The following is a 21,075-nucleotide window of genomic DNA, read 5'->3' as shown; positions in this document are numbered from 1 at the left end:
TTAAAATATATACTGTGTTGTATCTTTTTTTCCTCTGTTCTAGGAAACATTTCTGATCCTTCAAAGAAAACCTACATGATACAATGGCTGTCGAGACCTGATCCAGACTACCCTATCCAGAAAATATCTTCAAGTAAAAGACCCATTTATAACTCTGCCTTTGCCCTTAAATGCATGCCACATCGAATGTGGACTTTGCCTTTTGCTCTTTTCTTCTCTCTATGCGGAAAATTCCCTTGACTTGGCCAAGTTTAAATCTTGGGCTGAATCTTTTTTTCACACCAGGCACTTGGTGCTCGGTGTCTTTCTTCTCTGGAGCTTGTGTAGCACTGGTGGTGGAGGTCTTGAAGTGTTGGATGTGTGAAGTTGGATCTCCAAGGTATGTTGCAGTCCTCTGAAGGGGAGCTGGGATCAGTTTGCTTGTTGCTTGGTGATGGTTAAAAAAGGCTCTTACTGGTTCATGATGTTCAGTTTGATAGCAAAACTGAGAACTTATTGTGAATGTGATCACATCACAATAATGACACCTTGTAGTGCTAAAGTTCTCCTTTGTCCGAAGACCCTAAATCTCATAACTCTGTAGTTTCAGTTTTCTGACAGGGTAGCCTGTTGAATGAAAGAATTTATCCATTCCATTTTCCTTTGTGGTGCCATTGCTTTACTCACCTTTGCTGCTCCTTTTTTATTCCCTTCCCCAACATTTGTGTTTGTGGCCTGTGGGTGCTGGTCCCTGGAACCAGGCGCTTGGATTCTGCTGGTACCGGAGTGCTGCTGTGATGCTCTCGCTGACCTCCTGTTGGTGGTTTGACATGTTTTTTCCTCATGGAAAGCTGCATACGTTTTCCATCACGCAATTTTTGCTGGTTTTGTTTACTTACACTTTAGAAAGTAAAATGAAGTGAAACAGGCACGGTCCATGTTGGAGATTGCGTGGTGTTGGTTTTGTTTGCCTGGGGGAGGCAGTAGGACATCTTCATTGGCTCTGACATTTCCAGCTGCTCAGCAAGGAGCTATTTATACTCATTACTTCTGTGGTCTTTTTTCACCACATGCATGTCTGACGTGAGTGGTGCGGCTGTGTGTGCGCGTGCGTGTGTGCTCTATAGACGTGTCAACTGGCAAACATAACAGTGTGAACTATGACAGAATTACCTCAATTTTTATTGCTTTTTTCTTTTGCTTAGAAGAATTTTAGAAAAAAATGCCTTAATGTTGAAATGTAAATGGCATTAATTTACCAGATCCAGCTTTAAATATAAACAGATGATCTTGAGTTGATATGGAGGGTTTTTACTTGAATGATAACTACTAGGAGGCAGTAAATTTAACCCGAGGTTAATTTGCACAGTGCATATCCATACCTTCATGGAGACAGGACTGTTACCTGACTTACTGAGATTTAAGTGGCATTGTTGCTTCATTGTCCGTGTTTGTGTTGAAGATTTGGAATCCAAAACTCATAATACTGTTCGTGACAGTCAGTAATAATAGTGGAAGCGTATCAACTTTCAGTCTGCAGTCGTGGAGCAAATTGCTGCCGTATTGCATTGATCATGCTCGTTAGAAAAGTGGCGTTTCTGAATCTTTGGATCTTCAACAGCGTAGCACTTCCAACTTGTCATTATCATGTGATCACATACTTAAATTTTGCTGTTAATATGATAATTTCTTGAAACATGTTAAAAATTTACATGACAAGGTGAAAAAGCAAAGACACGTATCTGGCACTGAATACTGTTATGTAAAATAATTTGGTGTTTAACTGTATAAATATATTCATGACTGTTACCTTTAAATAGACAATGTTTAGTGATGTTTCAAGAGATGGATGGCTATAGAGAGTGGTGCAATAAGGTATCTGGGCATTGTGCACTATGTCTATATGCACTTTGGTTTATCAGGGATATTTTATTAGTGTTTTGTATGTATTTAACATAATATTAAAGATGTGCCAATTCAGTTTGCTTTTCAATATTTTTTATGAGACTAATGTGTACCAAAGTGACTGTGAAACTGATTTATTTTTTTCCTACTGATGTTTTGGAGAAATACTCCCAGTCTGTCATGCATACTGCAAGTAAAAATAAATAAAAGTTCAGCAAACCCAGATATTCTGGTTTGGACAGTGGATGACAATTTCATTCTAACAGTCATAAGATACAAAGATTATTTATGTAAGTTATCAGATGTCACTAAACATATTGAGTAATGCAGTTGCGTGCATTTCTTTCATGCATGCTTGTATGAGAGCGATGTGACACAAGGCAGAATGTTCAAAGGGAACTCTACACAGTACCTATACTATATGTAAAGCTGTACAGGCGTGTGCAGCCCTTTGTGCAGAGTTGTGCCTGCCCATAGCAGCTCTTCTAGTTCTTAAAGGCTGGAAACATGTTTGAAAAGATGTCAACGGGTTTGAAAACGCATCCAAAAACAAAGTGCTATTCTTAGGTTCCTAAGCAAGGTGTAGTTTTTTTTCCCTATTCAGTTTAGTGTTTGAAAACTGTGAATTGATGCATTTGAAAATAGGAATGAGTGTTGTTTTTCTTACAGCAAACACAACAATTGGGGTATAAATACAGTACAAGAAAGGTATTTTCATCCTTCTCTGTTAGGAGTGGAATTTTTAAAGCAGCAGCAATAATTATTAGTTTATTTTAGACTGATATGTTTGCCAATTAAACACCTATAATGCCCTATTTTGTTAAGTGAGGATGAGTGAAGAGGCGGCGCCTAGACTTTCGGGGTTCACTTTGGTATCTCTGCATCTGCTCTGGTTCTCTACTTTGCTGTAAGGTTGCTGGCAGGGTAAGTCAGTACTCCTAGCAGGATGGTAAAATGGTAGTTCCAGAAATGTGCTGAGCAACCACATGTGCTCTGAATAAAGGCAAGTAATTGCAGTTACTCATCTTTTACTGTAAGAGTTGGTAGAGATTCAGTAAGAGCAGGGGGAGAAGCAGATTTCATGTCTCAGCACTGTGGTCACAGAGAACATACTTGCTTATTGATGGTGCCAAGCGTTGGTCTGGCTGGCTTTCTCCTTAGCACTGTCCTCTCCTATGAGCACTTTGGTTCCTCTTTCTTTCCACCTGGGCTGTGTGCTGGGATTTTCCTTCCCTGCAGTTCCAGTAGTCCCTGGCTCTATCTCCTCACCCTTGAGGCACAGGAGGTACAGAGCTTGTCTGTAGGATGGAGCACAGCGAGCTTTCTTGACGTGGAGCCTGCTCACCCCTTGCCATCTGTCCTCTAGCAACCCACCCAGTCCTCATATCCTCTGAGCAGAAATCACATCTCTGAGTGGACTTTCACTGGGGGTCTTAATATAAAATAGTATGATCTCTTTCCCTTTAACTCCTTAACCTACAGCATGCCACCTGCAGTTCAGTAGGAGCAGGACTGGCATGAAACCTGTACTGCAATGTAACGCAGATGGTGGTAGTAGTTGCTGACATCTTAGGACCTGTCGATTATCATTCTTTCCCTTTTATTATGTTTCATTTTTCACTCAGAGACGCAAAAATAAGAGCTTTTTACCGAGTCTCCCAGTTGCCAATGGACTGGCTTGGCTCCATCCCACTGGAGTTTGTTGGCAGCTCCTATCTAGGAAGAGGAGGAAAATGTTATGCTAAATACCCCAGTTCTTTTTCAAGCATGGGACACACTCAGGCAGTGCTGCCATCGGTCTTCAGTGTAGCACTTGCAGAATACAAAGCCAAAAATTAGCACTCAGGTCTGTGTTGTGGATGGAGCCAGTGCACAGAGTTCAAATCAGGTTTTGCTTCCCTGCAAGCGAGTGGGGCTTTAGGTTTAGCATCAAGTCTGCTTTTGCTGACAGGAGGCTCATTTGCCTGTTTCCCACCTCACGTTAAATACCAAACTCTCAGCCCACTGCCAAAGCTTCAGCTGTGTTTCTTTTACCAATTAATGTGAAGAAGCTCTTTATTTATCTGTTCCCTTTTTCTCTTTCAGAAGATCATTGTCAAGGAGACAAGTCAATGTTTTGCCGTATGGAAGTGCTCTCTCGGTACTGTTCAATTCCTGGTTACAATAAGCTCTGCTGCAAGTCCTGTAATACTTACAACAACATAACAGAGGAAGGCAATGCAACAGATTCTAATGCAAATAAGAATAATGTTATTGAGGAGGAGCTCCTGACAACCCTCAGCCCTCTCATGGAAGTTTCCACCACACAACCTGCCACCACCAAACCTCCTCCTCCTGTTTCCAAACCCCACGTGCCTCCTTCCAATGCCACCGAGCACCCTGAAATTAACGCGGTGGATAATAACGTGCCCTATAAGATCGATGGGCTGGATAACGAAGTGTCACAGCACAACATCATCACACAGAGGAGGATACCTTACGAAAGGACGAGGAATCAAAGGATCCAGGAGCTGATTGCTGAGAAAAGGAAAAAAGAGACTCTCAGAAAAATAAACTAAAATGGAAATACGGCACAAACAATGTTTTTCTCTTATAGAGATGATACCATCATCGTAGTATTGCCCATGTCATAGAGACTGAAAATGGGGAAAAATCAAAGTGGTGCTATGGCAGAGATGCCAAAGTCTAAAGCCTACTATAAATGGAAAGGACAGATTGTTTTGTGAGTGCTGATCTGAACACTTTGACGGCTGGGTTTCCAGGGTAGAGTGGAGTGTTAATGCAATATCATGACAGCATTTCACTGAATCCAAACAAACCTTAATACCTAGGCCACGTTAGCAGGTTTTTTGTTTATGGGCTCCTTTAAGTCTTCTGTGGCTGCATGAAACTTCCTGGGAGCAGTAATGCAAGTTACATTTAGGATGGAGGAAAATGGTCCCGAGATGTTAAGAACCCCTTTAATCCTGACAAGCAGGCGGTCAGCAATCCTGTGATGCTTCCATGCATTGCATAGAGCCAGGCGCTAACCCAGCCCCAGTTCAGGAAGGTGCTTAAGGACGAGCCAGACCACGCTTGGCTGCCTTCAGCAAAGCTGCAGCTGGGCACGTACTTACGTAGCTTTCCTAACCAGGGCTGTGTAAGACAATATATAGAAAATTCTGTAGCCATATATTTATGTGTAAATTAAAAACTGGCAACCAGTAGCTTACATATTTCCATAGACATTTCAAAGGATTCTCCTAAAAGTTTGAACATACATGCAAGTTGTTTTATATTAGGGCAGGTCCAGCCAACTTGGACTGGTGACAGCCCAGTCTTTGTGTTTACAGGTATCCATTCATATCACACAACAGCCTCAGTGATCTTTGTTGGTTGGTGCTTTTTTTGTTACCTGAGTTTTTTCTACCCACGTGCTGTTTATGTTAAAGATGACTGGATTCCTGTTGCCTTTTCTTCGGTGCTTTACTAGGAAAACACGGTGTTGTTTTTTTTTTTCTCTCCCTTAGGACAAGGTTATTTTTGAGGAAATAATTTTTTAATTCTCTTCCTTTCCCTCAGACAGCTTTATTAGCACAGAAGTGTACAGCTGTTCCCTGTGCCCTACATCTAGATGTTCATGCACATGTATGCGGTACCGTGTCTGTTGGAAACGTTGAGATGTGGAACCTGGGAACCCTTTGAGTACTTCCTTTCCCCTCAGGGTCATCATAGATTTCATCAGTCATTCCAGATTCCTGGTTGGAGATCAGGAGACAAATTCAGATCAGTTGTTTGGTTTTGGGATTGCTCTGGGTGCTGGGGAGATCAGTGCAAGCCATCTAACGTCAGGATTATTTCTGCCATCCCGACAGCGTAGCAAGGAATGAAATCAGGCACTGAAGGCTCCGTGCAGAGTCTGTGGAGTGAAGAAGTAGGTGCGGGTTTTAGCTGGTCTGTGGAAGTAGGTGAGGAAATGGTCCTTTCTCCCCAGCCCTGGGCTCTCCTGGTAACAGCAGCATGCACTGCTGCCCTTCCCTCTGCAGGGGGCAGCTCGGCTTTTCTTATATCCCCTAGCTCTTCCCTTCATTTCCTATTTGCTGGCCAACCTCCCGCAGAGCCCCAGCTTCCCCCAAATCCTTCTTTTACCAATCTGCCCTGCTTCAGATTTTCCAGTCTGAGAATAAGACCTCATCCTCCAGCTATCACAGCAACTGCAGCTGCTCAAGGTTTGAAGCAAAGGCAGCTCTAAGCCTCTACACAGCCACGTGGACATCGGACACATCAGATTTCCAACAGCTCTACTGCTGCTGAAGAACTTCAGAGTCAATGCACATGTTGCAGCCCTGCCTGGGGCAGCCCTCCTGCATCCAACCACCGTGGCTGAATGTGCTGGAAAAGAGTCAAGAAAAAGCAGTTTTTGCATCACCGATTGTCAGCAGGAGCCTTAGAAAACCGAGAGGCTGGTTTAGGAAAAGAGCCTGGTGGAAGGATCCGAAGTACAGAAGGGAAGTTTTCAGCAGGTGTAACGTTGAGTCCTTTCATATGAGAACTGTGTTGGTGCACTCAGGTGAGTGCTGAAGAGCAGCTCAGGTGGTGCAGAGGTGAGAGTTACCCAGAAGGACACAACAGCTGGGAAGCACAGCAGGGCTGATGTGATCCTTCCTGCCATGTGCCCAGGAGGAGCACACCGTAGTTGGGCTGATGGCTGGTAGCCATAGTGAGTATTTCTCACATTTCAAATTTCCTTTACACAGATACAGTTAAACTCATCTCTTCCCCTTTGTGTTGTTATCCTGCTTTTAGGTCCATGGAAAATTCAAAACAAAACAACAACAAACCCAGGCTTTGTCATAGCCTAGAAGCACATCCAAGCATACGATAAGCTTTGGAAAGAGTCCTATCAGACCCAAGGATGGAGAAGCATTGGGGCTTGGACTTATGCAGGAGGGGGGAGGGAGGAGTTTGCTCCCTGCTTGGGGCCTGTTTTTTTCTCTGTGATTTTGTGGAGATCCACGTTGCCAGCCTACAAAAGCCTGAGGTAATGCACCTCATAGCTTCTGGTCTTCCTTAGCATCAGGAATAGGCATAGTCAGCCAGGCAGTGTGACGATATGGCACATAGGGAAGCACCCACAGCTCAGATGCTGCCTTACAAGAAGCCTCCTCCCTCCAAAGGGCTTTCCAGTTGCATCCCAGTAGCAAGCAGGGCAGGAATTTACTTGGTGCAATTCAGGTGACTTTTCTGCAAAGGCAGCAAGGACTTAGAAAGATGATTCAAATTCAGGAACTTGACTGCTTTGCCTTTCTGTTCTCTTTTCTGTTCAGTTCTGTTCCTCTAGGGGCAATTTTGCAGATAAAGTGGAAGCTTTGGCTGTGCTTTGGATGGGGAGCAGCTTCCCAGAAAGCTGGTGCAGTGCTGTGCTCCACCTGCTGCTCGCTGGGACTCCACACAGTGCCCATTGCCACCTGCATGCAGGAAGGTCTTGCTCTTCTTTCAATCTCACTTTTTTATTCCTTGCTATTTGTAATTCTGTTGAATAATTCTAGAAAATGAATTGTCTAGCTGCTATTTGGGGAATGCTGAACTGACCTTTGTAGGAGCAGCTTCAGTCTAGATTGCCCAGACACAGGCTGGCCCATCTCCTGGAGCAGGAGCACCAGCGGAAAGAGAAGGAAAAAAATCTCCATACTGGGAAATGCCCTCATTTGAAGCTGGCGTGCACATCTCTGAAGATGTTTTTCAGCAGTTCCCTATGATGGCAGTTTTCTAAGAACACATACCACACTTGTACTGGAAAGCAGAGCTCAGAGCTCTTTTGAGAAAGAAAAAGCAGCAGGTGCCAGTAGGTTGGGTAACCTGGGACTGGTTCCTTGTCACACAGTGGAAATTTTGGTCATTTATTGGTTGGTTGAACTTTGACAACTGCCTCCTCTTTTCCATAATGCTGTGACTGGGAAAGAGCATCATCAGCTTATGACACCTTCCACCATTCTGTTGCCCAAGTACAGTGTTTTGACACACAACGAGCAGATTAGTATTTTAACTTAACCCATTCCCCAGAAACTAAAGAGATCAAATGTAAAGTAAACCGATGTAAATTCCTGCAGACTGCCTCAGAGCTCTGAGAGCTACAGCAAATGTACCCCCTTTGAGCAACACAATTTCTGATACCGTTTGCCAAACCACACGGCGCACAACTCTCTAAGATACTGTTTTTCTCCTCGTTTAAGCTTAAAATCCAAGTGTCACCTCCTCACACACACACAAAGCAATAACCTCAAACCAATTCTGGTTTCTTTGATTCCAATCTACTGCCATTTTCCCACCAATGTTCCTTTACAGATTCCTGTAACCTATTACGAACGCATCACTTTTTGTATCCGTATATCCGTTCAGTATGTAGAATCTCACAACACCTCCATAGAATGCTTTCAGATATTTTGAGAATTGTACGAATGGTGCTTTTCTGGTACTCAAAGGGTTTTATGTTTTATTTTAGTACGTAACACATTTAATGTCGTATTTACTCACCTACAATGCAGTATTAGCTATGTTCATCTGAGTATCTGTATGCAACTTCCATTCACTTACATATACCTTAACAGAAAATTGCAGTAAGTAGCCTTTTCTTGTATATTAAAAGTGTATATACAAATTAGAATCTCTAATTTTATAATTTATTAAATGCAGATGTCTGTGTTCTTTTGCAAAGCGTTTGACTTTTCCCTGTGCTTTTTGTTACTGAAGTTACATTGTGCAAAGATGCTGGGGAGGAAGAAACAGCATCTTTAGACCCAAAAGCGATTCAGTTTGTAAGACTTTACCTTGATGAATATTATGAAGCCCAAAACTGCATGGAAATCAATCAAACGTACTTATAGCTGCTTGAGGCTCTCATCCTTCGCATACTGCTGACATCCATTCTGGTCCATGTATCATCTTCTTAACCGCAGTTACCCAGACTTCCACTTGGGACTGATGAGCCAATTTTGCTTTGCAAGTCCTGTTGATAAAATAATTACTCCCTTCCATGAAGTGCTTTTGCATGAACCTTCCTGCCCTATCCTGCGTGCTCGTAGCCAGGTTTCTTTTAAGTGTAATTGAATCCCTTCCATCTAATTGAACTTCATTGCTCGAGGATTTGAAAGATCCCTACTTGCCTTGATTATCCTGTTAGCACCATGCAGTGCACTGAAGCCCAGCATCCATAACCAGGTGAAAAGGCATTTTAGTTATTTAAATGTTCTGGTAAAAGAGCAGACCAGACAAAACATGGATTTCATTTCATGTGACAATTCATATAGCATCTAATGTACGACTGTGGCAAGTGTTATATTTAATTGGGTTTGGATGCAGGAATATTGCTCACAGGTAGCTGTTAGTTTGAAAAAAGGTGTGTAAAAATGAGCTTCCTCTAGAAGAAGGTAGACTTCAATTATTTTAATAGCAACCCCAAGGTTTGGAGAGCCACAGCCCAAACACGAGGCACCCAGTGGGTCCCCTGCACAGCACCCTTCTGCAGTCTTCCTCTCTGTGTCACCCATGCCCAAACTTGACAATTACAAGAAGCCTCCTCTTCCTGTCCTGCCCTGTGCCAACTTCTGAGCCCTTCTGTGCCAGTTCTGAGTCACGAGAAGCACCTGGGACCCAAACAGGAGCCCAGTGACACCAGCACGAGGCCTGCAGCGTTTCCCAGCAGGAGCCTTGGAGCTGCTCTGTTCCCTGAAGGTTTCAAAGCCACTGAGCATCGTTTCACTAACTGTTATCCTAAAAGATGCTGATGGGAGTATTCTCTGCCTTGTTTACATGGACAATGTCCTTTCAGGATCCTGCTCCCCCAGCACCCACAAATACCAGCGCATTGTCTATTTCTGAGCACAAAGCCACATCTGGCTGCACAAAGGCAAACCCGGCATGTGTGACGGGCACACAAAAAGCAAACTATGAGCTCCATGTCCAGACTGCGCACCACAGTGCAAAAAGGGATCTCAGCATCCGTGCAGACTCTGCCTTTTGTGTCTGACGATGTGCAGAGGAGACACCTCACAGTCCATGTAGGAACTGCTGCCCTGCTCTGTTAGCTTTGGGAGAAAGAACTGACACCTTATGGAGATACATGTCTAAAATTTACACATAAAAACACATACATACAAAGGTACAAGGCCATGTTATGCAGAACTGGAATGCTATAAAACTGTGCTGGATTTCCAGGGGGAGTTTGCACTCTCAAAACCACCAAAGCACATTAAGGAGGTTGGGCACTGCACCCAGGTGTGCACAGTGGCACTGAGCTCTGTGCTGGGCAGGTGAACCACAGCCGGGCATGAAGTGGAAATGCTCTGAAGGGCCTCCCTGGGGGCACTTTCCAGGCTGAGCCAAAATCCCAGGGCAGGTGAGCTCTGCACTGCTCAGAGCCATTGCCAGGCTTCCAAAAGGAGCGTGCCCATGTTGCCAAGCAGACAGATTGCTCAGCCTTGCACTAAAAGGTGAGGGGCTGCAACACTCCATCTGTGCAGCAGCCGGTTCCTTGCTTACAAAAGAAATACCTGGTAATTTCCAGACAATCTCTGTGCATCAGTGGTGGTGTCTGCACAAGCAGCTGCTGCTGGTTCCTGTGTGAGTTGCAGCCAAGGCAACAACTGCGGGTGCGACATCTCTAACCCAGCTCTGTCAAGTTAATAGGAAAACAGCCCATTAAAGTTTCATGGGACAATCTCTGCTGCGTACCATAGCAACTGCTCAGTGCAGCACATGGGAGGTGAAGGGATGGGGGGATATAATTAGAGAGCACAAATCATCAGGAAAGCTGGTAAAAATCAGGTTGAACTCGTTTTCTTTCTTGAAATTTTAATGACAGAGGCACAAGAAAGCAGCAGCTCTCTGTGCTGCGGCTTCTGAGTGCTGAGGATTGCTCCTATCCTGACACACCATTTAGCCACACAGCACTGCTGGCTCCTGACCCGCTCTTTGGCACCCCAAGTACCTCCCTGGGGTAAGAATTGATGCTTTTTATCCATACAGGCCTCCCCATGATTAATGGCTTTGTTTATCCAAACACAACAAAGTTCGAAGATGCCCGAAGGAGTGCTGCCTGTTACCCTGGTGCACCTCAAACTGCTGGACCACTTTAAGACAGGAAAGCAGAGCAGCACTATCACCACAACATCCAGATCTCAGACACAACCAAGCCTTGCAGAACTAATACCTTGGCTTGGCCATCACTTCCCTCGCTGTCTTGCTGTTCATCCCCAGGAGCATCGATGTCCTGTGCTCACCTGAGGGGGAGCAGGAGGGGGCTGGGTTCATCAGAGCAGCACCCAGCAGCACTGGAGGAAACCCTGGGCAGTTCTGAGAGGAAACAAACAAGCATTCAAACAAATACCGTTTTCTTACCATAACCCCAGACAGCTGTAGAAACTTACTTCAACAGATGGAAGAGATTATTACTGCAAGGCTGTATTATTAGCCTGGTATCACAGAGCATCACCCCTCTCCTCACCCCACATGGTGAGGACCCCGATTTTTTTCTCTTGGGCAGTTTGTTGGAGAAACCTAAAGAGAAAGGGAAGGTGTGAGTTGTTAGTGCAGAACATCCCAGCTGGGCACTGCTGTCTGCAACTGGAGCAGGAGGACTGAGGGTCATTTCCTTCAGCTGTGCAGCATCAGAAACAGGGGCAAGCAGCTGAAGCTCACACACCTTCGATAATTAAATGCTAAGTAACAGCCAGCTGCAGAGAGTGACTAATCTCTGCTTATAGCAGCACAGCCTGGAGGGATGTGAGAGGCTTTGGAGCACCTTGTTTCTCTGCACAAGGGAGAATGAAAATGTCTGACTGATGGACACAGACTTGGGTGACCAACAACCAGAGCAGCTTCCATCCTGAGTGCCAACCACACCGAGAACATTTGTACTAAAACTGAACAGCAATTTCCAGTTATGGATTTCTGCCTTTCTGCCCAGCCCTCCCAACAGCTCAGGCTGTGTGAGGGGAGCAGCAGGGTCAGGGAGCACAGGGATGCTGCAGTGCAGCTCACTCACAGCAGTTCCTGAGGGCAGCATTTAGAAATAAAAGCAGAGGGAGGATTCTGCTGCAAAATCACAACCCAGCTCCCCACCCAGCGCACGGAAGGAGATGCTGGAGTTACACAAGAGGCACGTGGAGGCAGAACACAAAGACAAGCCCTCACTGCAGGTCAGGCGTTGCCAGCCCTCCTCACAAAGCAATTCTCTGCAGTGCGTTTGCGTGCCTGCCACGCAGCAGCACCGTGCAGCGATGCAGCGCGGAGCTGAGCCGTGTGTGCTCCTGTCGCCCGGCTGCTTTGCTGCTCGGCTGCGTGCACCACAGCGGGGCTGAGTGGGGAAGGGCTCCGGCAGCCTATATTTAGCAGCAACAACAAAACAGGCAGCCGGATCAGCTGACTGGGCGCAGTGAGCACGGGGTAGTTGTAGGCAGCACATACACTGCGCGGAAAGCAGGGCAACAGGGAGCGGGGCACGGAGCTGGGAGGGACCCACCACCCGCAGGAGCTGCGGCTCAGGTAAGGGCAGGGCATCAGGTCACAGGATGGACACAGGTGGGGATGGAGCGGGGAGCAGCTGGGAGGTGGTACAGGGGATGGGAGGATGTGGGTGGGGGCAGGGGATGATGGGCAGCGGCAAGTGACAGCAGGTGCTGACAGGTGACAGTGGGTGATTGCAGGTGAGATGGGGAGGTGAGCTCTGCACGGTGTGGCAGCAGCTGGAACCATTCCCACCCATTGGAATCGTTGTGCTGTCCATCCGTAAGTCACTGTTTGCTCCAGGAGGAAGCAGGCGGTGGCAGGGCTCTGTTAATGAGCTGTGTAGGGCCGAGCTAATTACATGCCCATGGGGCACCCTGTGCTGCAAGCCCTGGTGCTGGGTTGGGAGGGGGGACAAGCCTTCCCCTTGGTTCTTAGAGAGGTAAAAGGAAGGGAGCACTGTATGGGATAAAGAAAGAATAATAAACAGGCCCCATGTTTTAAAAGAAGCATCTCCTGCTCTGAGTTCAGCAGATCTCACCGTGGTTGGCATTGCCACGAGCACCTGGAGGGGAAGCCAGGAGCAGCAGTGCAGGTAGGGCCGGGCACCTGGGAGCTCCCTGCGTGCCTGTGGGAGCTGCGGCCCTGCAGAGCTTCAGCAAAGCCAGGCTTCCTTCCAGCAGTGACAAGCGAGGCGTTCAAACAGCGAGCAGAGCACTTCTGTGTTCAGTCACACAGCCAGGCTGGATGGTGCTGACAGATTATTCACATACAGATTCCACTGGGGATGGGGGGAGAGAGGGTAAAAAAATATAAAAATAGAATCCAGGCAATGTGGTCATTTCTGACACAACGTGAGCTGAACAAAGCACGGGAAAGAGGGTTTTGATGTGAATGAGATCATCCCCATAGCAAGCATCCAATGCAAGATGAAATATTAATTACAAAAGGGCTTTACCCAACCAGTGGGAGTAGCCTGAGGAGAGGCCGGCTGAAAAAGAGTAGAGGGCTGCTATAAAAAGGACATGAAGCTACCTCAGCTCTCAGGTGAGGCTCCAGCAACCCATAACTATATTTATGAACACCTGGTAGAGACAAAACCAAATCTTTGTACTTTACCACCTCCTCCTTGCTGAGGCTTGTAGAGCAGACCAGCTGCGATGCTGTGCCACCAAAACGGTGCTCCCCACCTTTTGAGATCAGCTCTTGTAGGAGCAGACCCGGTGTAAAGCAGAGCCCTGTGGCAGTGAGTGGGCCAGCTGAGGACTGAACATGGAGAGGAGATGTCCCTTGGGGTTACAGGCTGGACATGAGACAAGCTGGTGCTCAAGCAGAGCGCTGCTGTATCAAGTAACTGCATTAGTTCAGAAGGGAGTGCCGTTGCTTATCCCCACAGATACCTCTAATTAACCTTTTATTTTCTTCTGCATTTAACAACATGGCTTCCTTTGTACCGGTGGGCTCTTCTGAAAATCATAGATATAAAAATCCTGCCAGCATTATAGAGTGATGCTTTGTAAACACCACTCTAGGCCATAAGGAAATGCTGAGTGGATCCAGTAGCATAGATTTCAGAGCAACAGCCCCAGGATTTCCTTACCACAGCTGTGTTTCCCATGCTGATCTTACCTTGTCTGTCTTTGCAGCAATGGCTCCCCGGATAAGACTGAGTGTTTCAAAGCCTCTCCCAACCATCTGCGAGGAGGCAATGGAAGACGTAACCAGCAACCCAAAGCACACTGCAAACACTTCAACCAACCCAGATCTGTACTCTAGCAATGATTATATTCAATCTATCTGCCACCTTGCCAGACCCACCTTCCCAGGCATTCCTGAAAGCAGCCATAGGGTTCAGGACAGAAGAATCCTGCAGACCCTGGAAGCCATGTCATGGTCCCCATCCCAGCAAGAAACGTCAATGTGTAAACTGACCAATTTAATCTCAAATGTGATGCCGCTGGGAAAAGCTGCGTCTGCTCCTGATGATGCAGAAGCCGACTTCTGGTCCAGACGGGACCCCCTGGCAGAGATCTACAGGCACACGGGAAATCTTTGCTCCTCCAAGGGTTTGTGGAGCAAAAGCTCCAGCACTGACTCCTCCCAGTGCACCTCCTCCAGCCACCTGGGCTCCCTTCATCCCCCAGCCATGAAAGAAGAAGCTGCAGGGAAACCACATTTCCCACGAATGTTCAGTTTTCCAAGGTTTCCCTCTCCAAGGCCAATGCAGAAAGAAACGCTCTGCTCAGAGCTGAGGTGTCTCAGAAAGGATGAGGGGATGGTTGTAGGGAGCAATCACAGCCAGAAAGAAGATACTCCCAGGTTTATTAACACTGAAGAGCTATTGCTGTGCTCGGCCAGAGGGAAGCTACTGGGAAATCGGGCTTTGCGCTGCTCTGTAAGGAGGCAGGGTTTGTTTGAGGCAGCAGGTGCTGATGAAAAAGAAGGGAGAGGAACTTCTCACTGTGACAAAAACGCAGTGGGTGATGTTCCCAGTAAACAGAGATACTCCGAGTGCTTCCGGGCAGCTAAAAAAGCCGTGATCCATAATTGGATTTCAGAGCACAGATGCATGTGGAAAGAAGCAAAGATAAAGGCTTGTTTGCTCCCAGCCATTGCTGAAGTGTGAAAAAGTATCTGTTCCAAATAATGATGTTTGCAAGAAATAACCACCCTGTGCTCTAGCAGCTCTCCCTGGAGTCCTTATGTGGAAAACATGGCTTGAATGTGCATGCAAGTCAGGAAACCCTTTGTGATCCATCTTACCCCTCATCTCTGGCCAAATAGATGACTTGGAGTTCAGTCCTCTGAGGGAGCAGCAATTAATTCTCATTTTGGAAAGGCAACGGTTCATAAAGCATTGCCCCACACCTATTGCCTTGAACTGCCCCGAGCATGGAGAAAATTGAAGAGCCATCTGTTGTGAAGAAATAATCTGAAGGAAAAAAAACCAACAACCCACACAGCTACTGCCATTGCACACAGATGCCGAGCAGCCAGATGTTTCACATGCTTGGGTAGAGTTATTCTGAAAGGAACATTCTGAACCGTGCTTGGACAGTGCTAAATGTGCCCTCACTGACATATGCATTCACTGAGACACACAGCATAGATCACTGCATCAACACCAGGACAACACTGGGTCACTCACCTGTTAGTGCTTTCATGTAAAGGAATATTGTTAATAGCTGTAAGAAGCCTGTGATGAGGATTTGTTAGAGGACAACACAGAAAACACTGAAACTGCTCCGGGTGGGACTTTTCACCTTTTTTAGTGTTACAAAAATGTATAACTTTCATTTCACAAAACCTTTTTGGGATGAGTGGAGAGCTCCGGGTGAGCATTGCCAATGCTGGTCTGGTGCTGCTGCCCTGGCCCTGCAAGAAATCAGGGTCACTGCTGTCTGTGCTGGATGGGATCAGAGCTGGGAGCTGAGCACATACGAATTGTGTCTATGTTTCCCTTCATGTTTATGCTTCTCTAGTTTCCTCCACCTGGCCATGTTAACCACACCGACTTTGCTATGCCTGGTGCTGTGAGACCAAAACATGAAGAAAAAAACAACATCATAAGAAGTTCCCAGGACAACCTCTTTGCTGCTGATGCTGAGTGGGATGTCTGCAGGAGGAGCAGCGCTGCTGGGGGCTGCTGAGCACATGGTCAGGCCATCCCACAACCACCACACTGAGATAACTTTGTCTCCTGAAACCTCCACTCACTGTCACAGTCCCACAGCACTGCAAGAGGAGCAGGTGAGAAAACTGCTATGTAACGCTAGTGCAGTTATTGCTGCCACAGCCACAAATCGATCCTTTGGCAGGGAGCAGACATGAGGACTGGGCTGTTTGCTCAACTGCAGCCAGGACGGGAAATGCCACTGCAAAGCTGCCATGCTAGAAGTGCTCACAAGTGATTTCTGAAATATCCTTGAGTAGATTAAATCAGACGGCAACTTCTGCTTGGTACCAACACAAGTGCAAATATAATCAAGGATCAAAAGGTGAGAGAATCTGAACTGCTCATTCTCACATCTCTCACCTCAAATATTTTTTATTCCTGTTGAAACTCATTAACACACTGGAGCTGAACTGTTTCTCATCTCCATTTTCAAACTAACCACACAGCAAGAACAAAGGCGAAGGTGGCTGCAGCTTTTTTAGGACTTATAGAGAGCCTGAGCTGAACGAGGGCCTCACAGGCTCTGCCTCCCCTCCCTCTACCCTCCCCTTTTGGGTACGCACAGGGATGGAGGTGATGTTAGCCCTGGTTGCTATGCGGATGTTTCGGTTTCTGTCCACATTTGAGACACCAATGCCTAGCAAGTCTTGTGCCAACTGCATGTATCACTGTGTTTGACCAAGAAAGCAAATAAAACCCTTACATCAAACAGCTGTCTCTGTTCTTGCAGGCCCACGAGCGACCCTCCAGGTACAGGGCAGGCAGTGACCCATGGCTCAGGGCTCCCACACAAACACCCTGTTCACAGGCAATCTGTAGGCTAATGTACAACTTCATTCATGTGCTCATGCAGACTTTTACTGCTATAGCAATGAATGCACTTGGACACAGAAAACCATGACCAAAATTAGAAAACCAGAGACAGAGGGGCAGAAACAAACAAAATCTGGCTTCAGATCCCCTCCCCATCACCCTCATTCTCAGAAGTCGCTGCTCTCCTTTCCCCATCTTCTCAGTTGATTAACTGTAATAAACTGGTCGGACCAACATTTGAAGTGTTGTTCCTTAATCTCACACCGGGTGTAATACATCAAAGAACCTTGCCTCCCTCCTATAAATTGGAGCAAGACAGAGTACTAGTGCAGTAATACTGTACTGTGATAGTAGTGTAAAAGCAGCTTTTTTAAAGGAAAAAAAAAAAATCTAAATCTTAAAGCTCTGGGAGAAAACAGAGCCTAATTAAAGGGAATCAGATCCAAGCCTGTGGTGAGATATGGAGTCCCTCTACATAGGTTAGCAGCTGTGTGGATTGTGCATCAAGCTTTCCCCCTGCCCTGAAATGCACAGATGGGCCTAATTGCCCATTGAGAGTGTTTATAGTTAGAGCCTCTACAAATGGAGAGTAATGATAAATGGCGTACAATGAAGTTAAACTGCATTTAGTGACTAAGGAGGAATCCCTTAGCTTTGAAAAGAAAAAGCCTTGTACATCCCATCAGCAACGTGATTAATGGCCAAGAGTTTTGCATCTGCAGCAATAACCACAAGTGTAAAAGAGATCCAAAACAACAGCTAAATGCATGCACAGATGAAAGGAGCAGGGAAGCCTCTCTCTCTGTGCTACACCAGCCACTGCACAGGGAGCTGCACCATCAGCAACACATCCTGCAGTACCCAGGCAGAGGCCTCCTGCTCTCATCTCAGATGTACCAGCTCAAAAAGCACAAGCTTGTAGTCTTGTGTTTGACCACCCTTCAGGCTCAGCCATTCGCCTTGCTCACCACAGCCCCCATTTATTTTTGCGGTCGGCATCAAAATCACAGCTGATAGCAACAAGAAACCCTGAAATACCACATCTTGGTCTCATGGCCTTTTCTCATGCTTTGGGCTTCTCAAGAGTAACTGAGTTTGCCTGACACAAGATAGAGCTGATGCAAAATACACATTGCATAAACTCACATACAGTGTCCCTGGCAATCACAGCCTTCCTGGAAATAAAGCTCCTGGAGGCAGCACTTCCAGGGACTGTTGCAAAGAAAACCCAGGCATTTTTGGAATATCGTCTGTTTGCTACATAACATCTGACTGAATGCCAACTAAAACCAAAGGGAGCCCGTAAGTGCTTTGGAATGGGCTTGTAATGGGGACAATTTTCTGCTGCAATTAAAGCACAGATTTCTATTAGCAGCTGATGAGGGAAATGAAATTATTAGTTAATTCACTCGCATGCATTAGCATTTTGTCAATCGTTTCTTACCTTTGTTTTTAAGCTACTCATGCCCCAGGCCTGCCATGAGCTCAGTGAGGGCTGTGCCTGAGGGAGGCCAGCAGAGAGACTGCCACAGCATGTTTGGTGCTGAACTGTGACTGCACAAGTCATCTGAGTTCAGCTGAATAGTATTTTTCTTTTCGTATTATTCCAATTATACACCCAGGAAAAACAAGTATATTTATGCATAGTGGGAAATAGATAGCCAGAGGGTATCTAAGGAAAAGACTCACTAACTCTGAGGCCTTCAGTCAAGATGTTGCTGATGTCAAGGCTCATCACAAGCACTCCACAAAGGAGCAGTCTCCAGAAGGAGATGCTGCTTTAGTGGTGGTCAGTCCTTAAATGGGGTCTAGGAGAGGTGCAGCCAAGCTCCACCCCTTCTGGGAGCACAGCTCAATTACCTTCTCCTGTGCTCCCGCAGCTCATTGCTTGCCTCAGGTGGTTAATCAGGCTGTGATCACACACAGTGCCATGAGGCCACATGCACAGCCTGCTCCTCTCAACATGGTGGCTGCTGCTCAGAGCTGCTTTGTCTGCACACAGAGCTGCAGGAAGAGCCAGAGGCCTTTGGCTCCCAGGGCCAGGCCGTGCCCTGCCTGCTGCTGGTGCAGGGGCTGCTCCTGCAGGCAGTCGCTGAGGGAACATCAGCAAGACAAAACTCAGTAGGATTCTACAGGATTAGACAGCCCTGTGATCAAAAACATTCATGCTTTGCTAACTGGGTCAAGGAAAAACCGGAGATGTTCAGCACTGTGCTCGCCTGAAGGGCTGAGCTGCTACTGTCTGGATTTAGAAAAGATTCCTCCCTAGCTGCCACCCCCAACAGCAGGCTCCATCACAAGGCCTCATCCTTTCCCTTACAAAAAATAGAACCACACTGCACTGCAGTGGGAGACACCTCACAGCCCTGCTGCATAGGGCATGTAGGGAGCACATGGCATTGCCCCCACTGCACCAGGGGCCTGTTGTTAACCCAAAGTATAACACTGCATCCTTAAATGCTCTTCCTCTGTCTGGAAGAATTGCCTGTTTCTACATCAAAAATCATAGCCTGCGGGAAAACACACTACAATAGCTTCAGCAGCATTTGCAGCCAAAGTCCAACAGGTTCCTTCGCCCTTGCAGGTGTAAATGCAGCAGAGAAACGTCCACCACCCAAACTCACCTCCTTCCCTAAGCTGTGAGCGTGGCTGTAGTTGATCAGTAGCTGTAACTGCTCAGACTCTGCAAGGATTTCAGTCCAGGTGAGGAACCCAGAGGCTGCAGGTCCCACCCGAAGGCAACCAGCAAGGCACTAAGAGGGACCACCACATGCAGCAGTACTGTGAGCTGTGCCCTTGGGTACAGGCTTCATCTCAGAGGTGTTTGCTGTTCTCAAAACTTTCTTTCATGAGGCCACAAAGACACGACGTTCTCATTTTGAACCCAATGATTGCTATGTAACTGGAGAAATGAGCTTGTGGTGCAGAATTTAATTTCTTTTCCTGCTTAAAGCCCGTGTTGCTACTCCAGGTGAAACTTTCATTTTACCACCGGCCCCTCACACCCTGTTGGCAAACCTTCCTGTTCTCCTTTGGCATAAACCAAAATGACCTACACAGACAGCACGAGCCCCCAGGGCAGGAGATCCCACTGCCTACCACAGTTCTAAACATCACTTCTGAGTGCCAAGATAACAACGTGATGTTTCATGAATACCATCTCTTTTTCTTCTGTGCATTTAATGAGCGGGATACAGTTGCTGTTTGCAAACTGACTTGGGTTGAAACAAGAGACTGAAAGACGCTACCTTCTGCTAGGACAGAAATCGCTAAGTCACTCTTGGCTTCTGCCTCAAATGAAACATGACCCGAAGCACATCCCACTTACAGGCATCATTAACTAAACTGATGGTTCAACAGTGACGCCACAGGAATGAGATCAACTGCTGCCAAAAATCAAGGGAGCAAATCTTCTCCCCCAAGGTCTGCTCAAAAATGAAGGATGCACGTTGCAAAACTGCATCATGTTCTCCTTTTACCTTCCTATCTGGCACAACAGCAGCACATACCACAACTGTCCTAACGTCGTCAGTATCTGAGACACAGAGGGGCTACAGGGACTCGGCTACCAGAGAGCACGCCCTAATAAGGATGTATTGCAATTCTTTTTTTTCTCATAAATGATATTAAGGGCTGCAAGTACACAGCAGCTCGTCATACATACATACATTCCAGAGTAATTCTTCTTGCTTGTATCATAACAAAACAGTTGGCCTGCAAGCTCTCACTGCTCCACTGCAACCCCTGGCACCCTGCTCCACAGCAGCCACTAGCGACTAGTTTCAGCTCCCTCTCATTTCCACAGAAAACACAGACCTGTGTGTCTCTATGGATCAGGCAACAGAGCCGGCTGAGCTGCGGAGCACAGCAGGATCCTCTCTGTAGCACTGATACCCACGACCTTTGTCACAAGTTATGGCTTTTGTTGAGTTATTTTTATGCTCTGTTGAGAGGGAACAACTCTTAGGGGAAGAGGAGGATCTGTAAGGTCAGCCAGACCTACAAGAAGAGACATTTAGACAGACAAGATCAGTGGCAGTGGCTGTAATCTTCCAGACAGCAAAGAACTGTGCTGCAGACAGGAGAGCACGGGCTGCTGCCCTGGGCACATTCCTCCTCTTTATTCATTTGCATAGCTCCTGCAACACGTGAGTAATACAAAGATGGATGGAACAGATGTAACGTGGCTGGCTGGCTGCTGGCAGTTATGTAACTGCATG

General features: G+C 46.6%; 2 protein-coding genes across 3 annotated transcripts in view; both read left to right on the top strand.

Moving 5' to 3' along the window:
• The window catches only part of ADAMTS2 (ADAM metallopeptidase with thrombospondin type 1 motif 2), a 165,211-nt gene extending 156,631 nt beyond the window's left edge, over positions 1-8,580 (top strand). For both annotated transcript variants that reach the window (XM_015875604.2, XM_032447505.1), the window contains 2 exons: positions 44-133; positions 3,970-8,580. In XM_015875604.2, the coding sequence (XP_015731090.2) occupies positions 44-133; positions 3,970-4,442 (563 nt within the window). In that variant the 3' untranslated portion in view covers positions 4,443-8,580. The remainder of the gene's footprint in view (positions 1-43; positions 134-3,969) is intronic.
• A 3,497-nt stretch (positions 8,581-12,077) lies between these two features.
• On the top strand, positions 12,078-16,751 carry LOC107320137. Its single transcript, XM_015875720.2, has 2 exons — positions 12,078-12,405; positions 14,013-16,751. Exon 2 carries the CDS (start codon positions 14,015-14,017, stop codon positions 14,990-14,992), a length of 978 nt encoding a protein of 325 aa, XP_015731206.1. The 5' UTR covers positions 12,078-12,405; positions 14,013-14,014; the 3' UTR covers positions 14,993-16,751.
• The last annotated feature ends 4,324 nt before the right edge of the window (positions 16,752-21,075 follow it).

Source organism: Coturnix japonica, chromosome 13 (assembly GCF_001577835.2).
Source record: "Coturnix japonica isolate 7356 chromosome 13, Coturnix japonica 2.1, whole genome shotgun sequence".
Lineage (NCBI taxonomy): Eukaryota > Metazoa > Chordata > Aves > Galliformes > Phasianidae > Coturnix > Coturnix japonica.
Note: the sequence above shows the minus strand (reverse complement) of the source record. Positions and strands in the feature narration are given on the sequence as shown.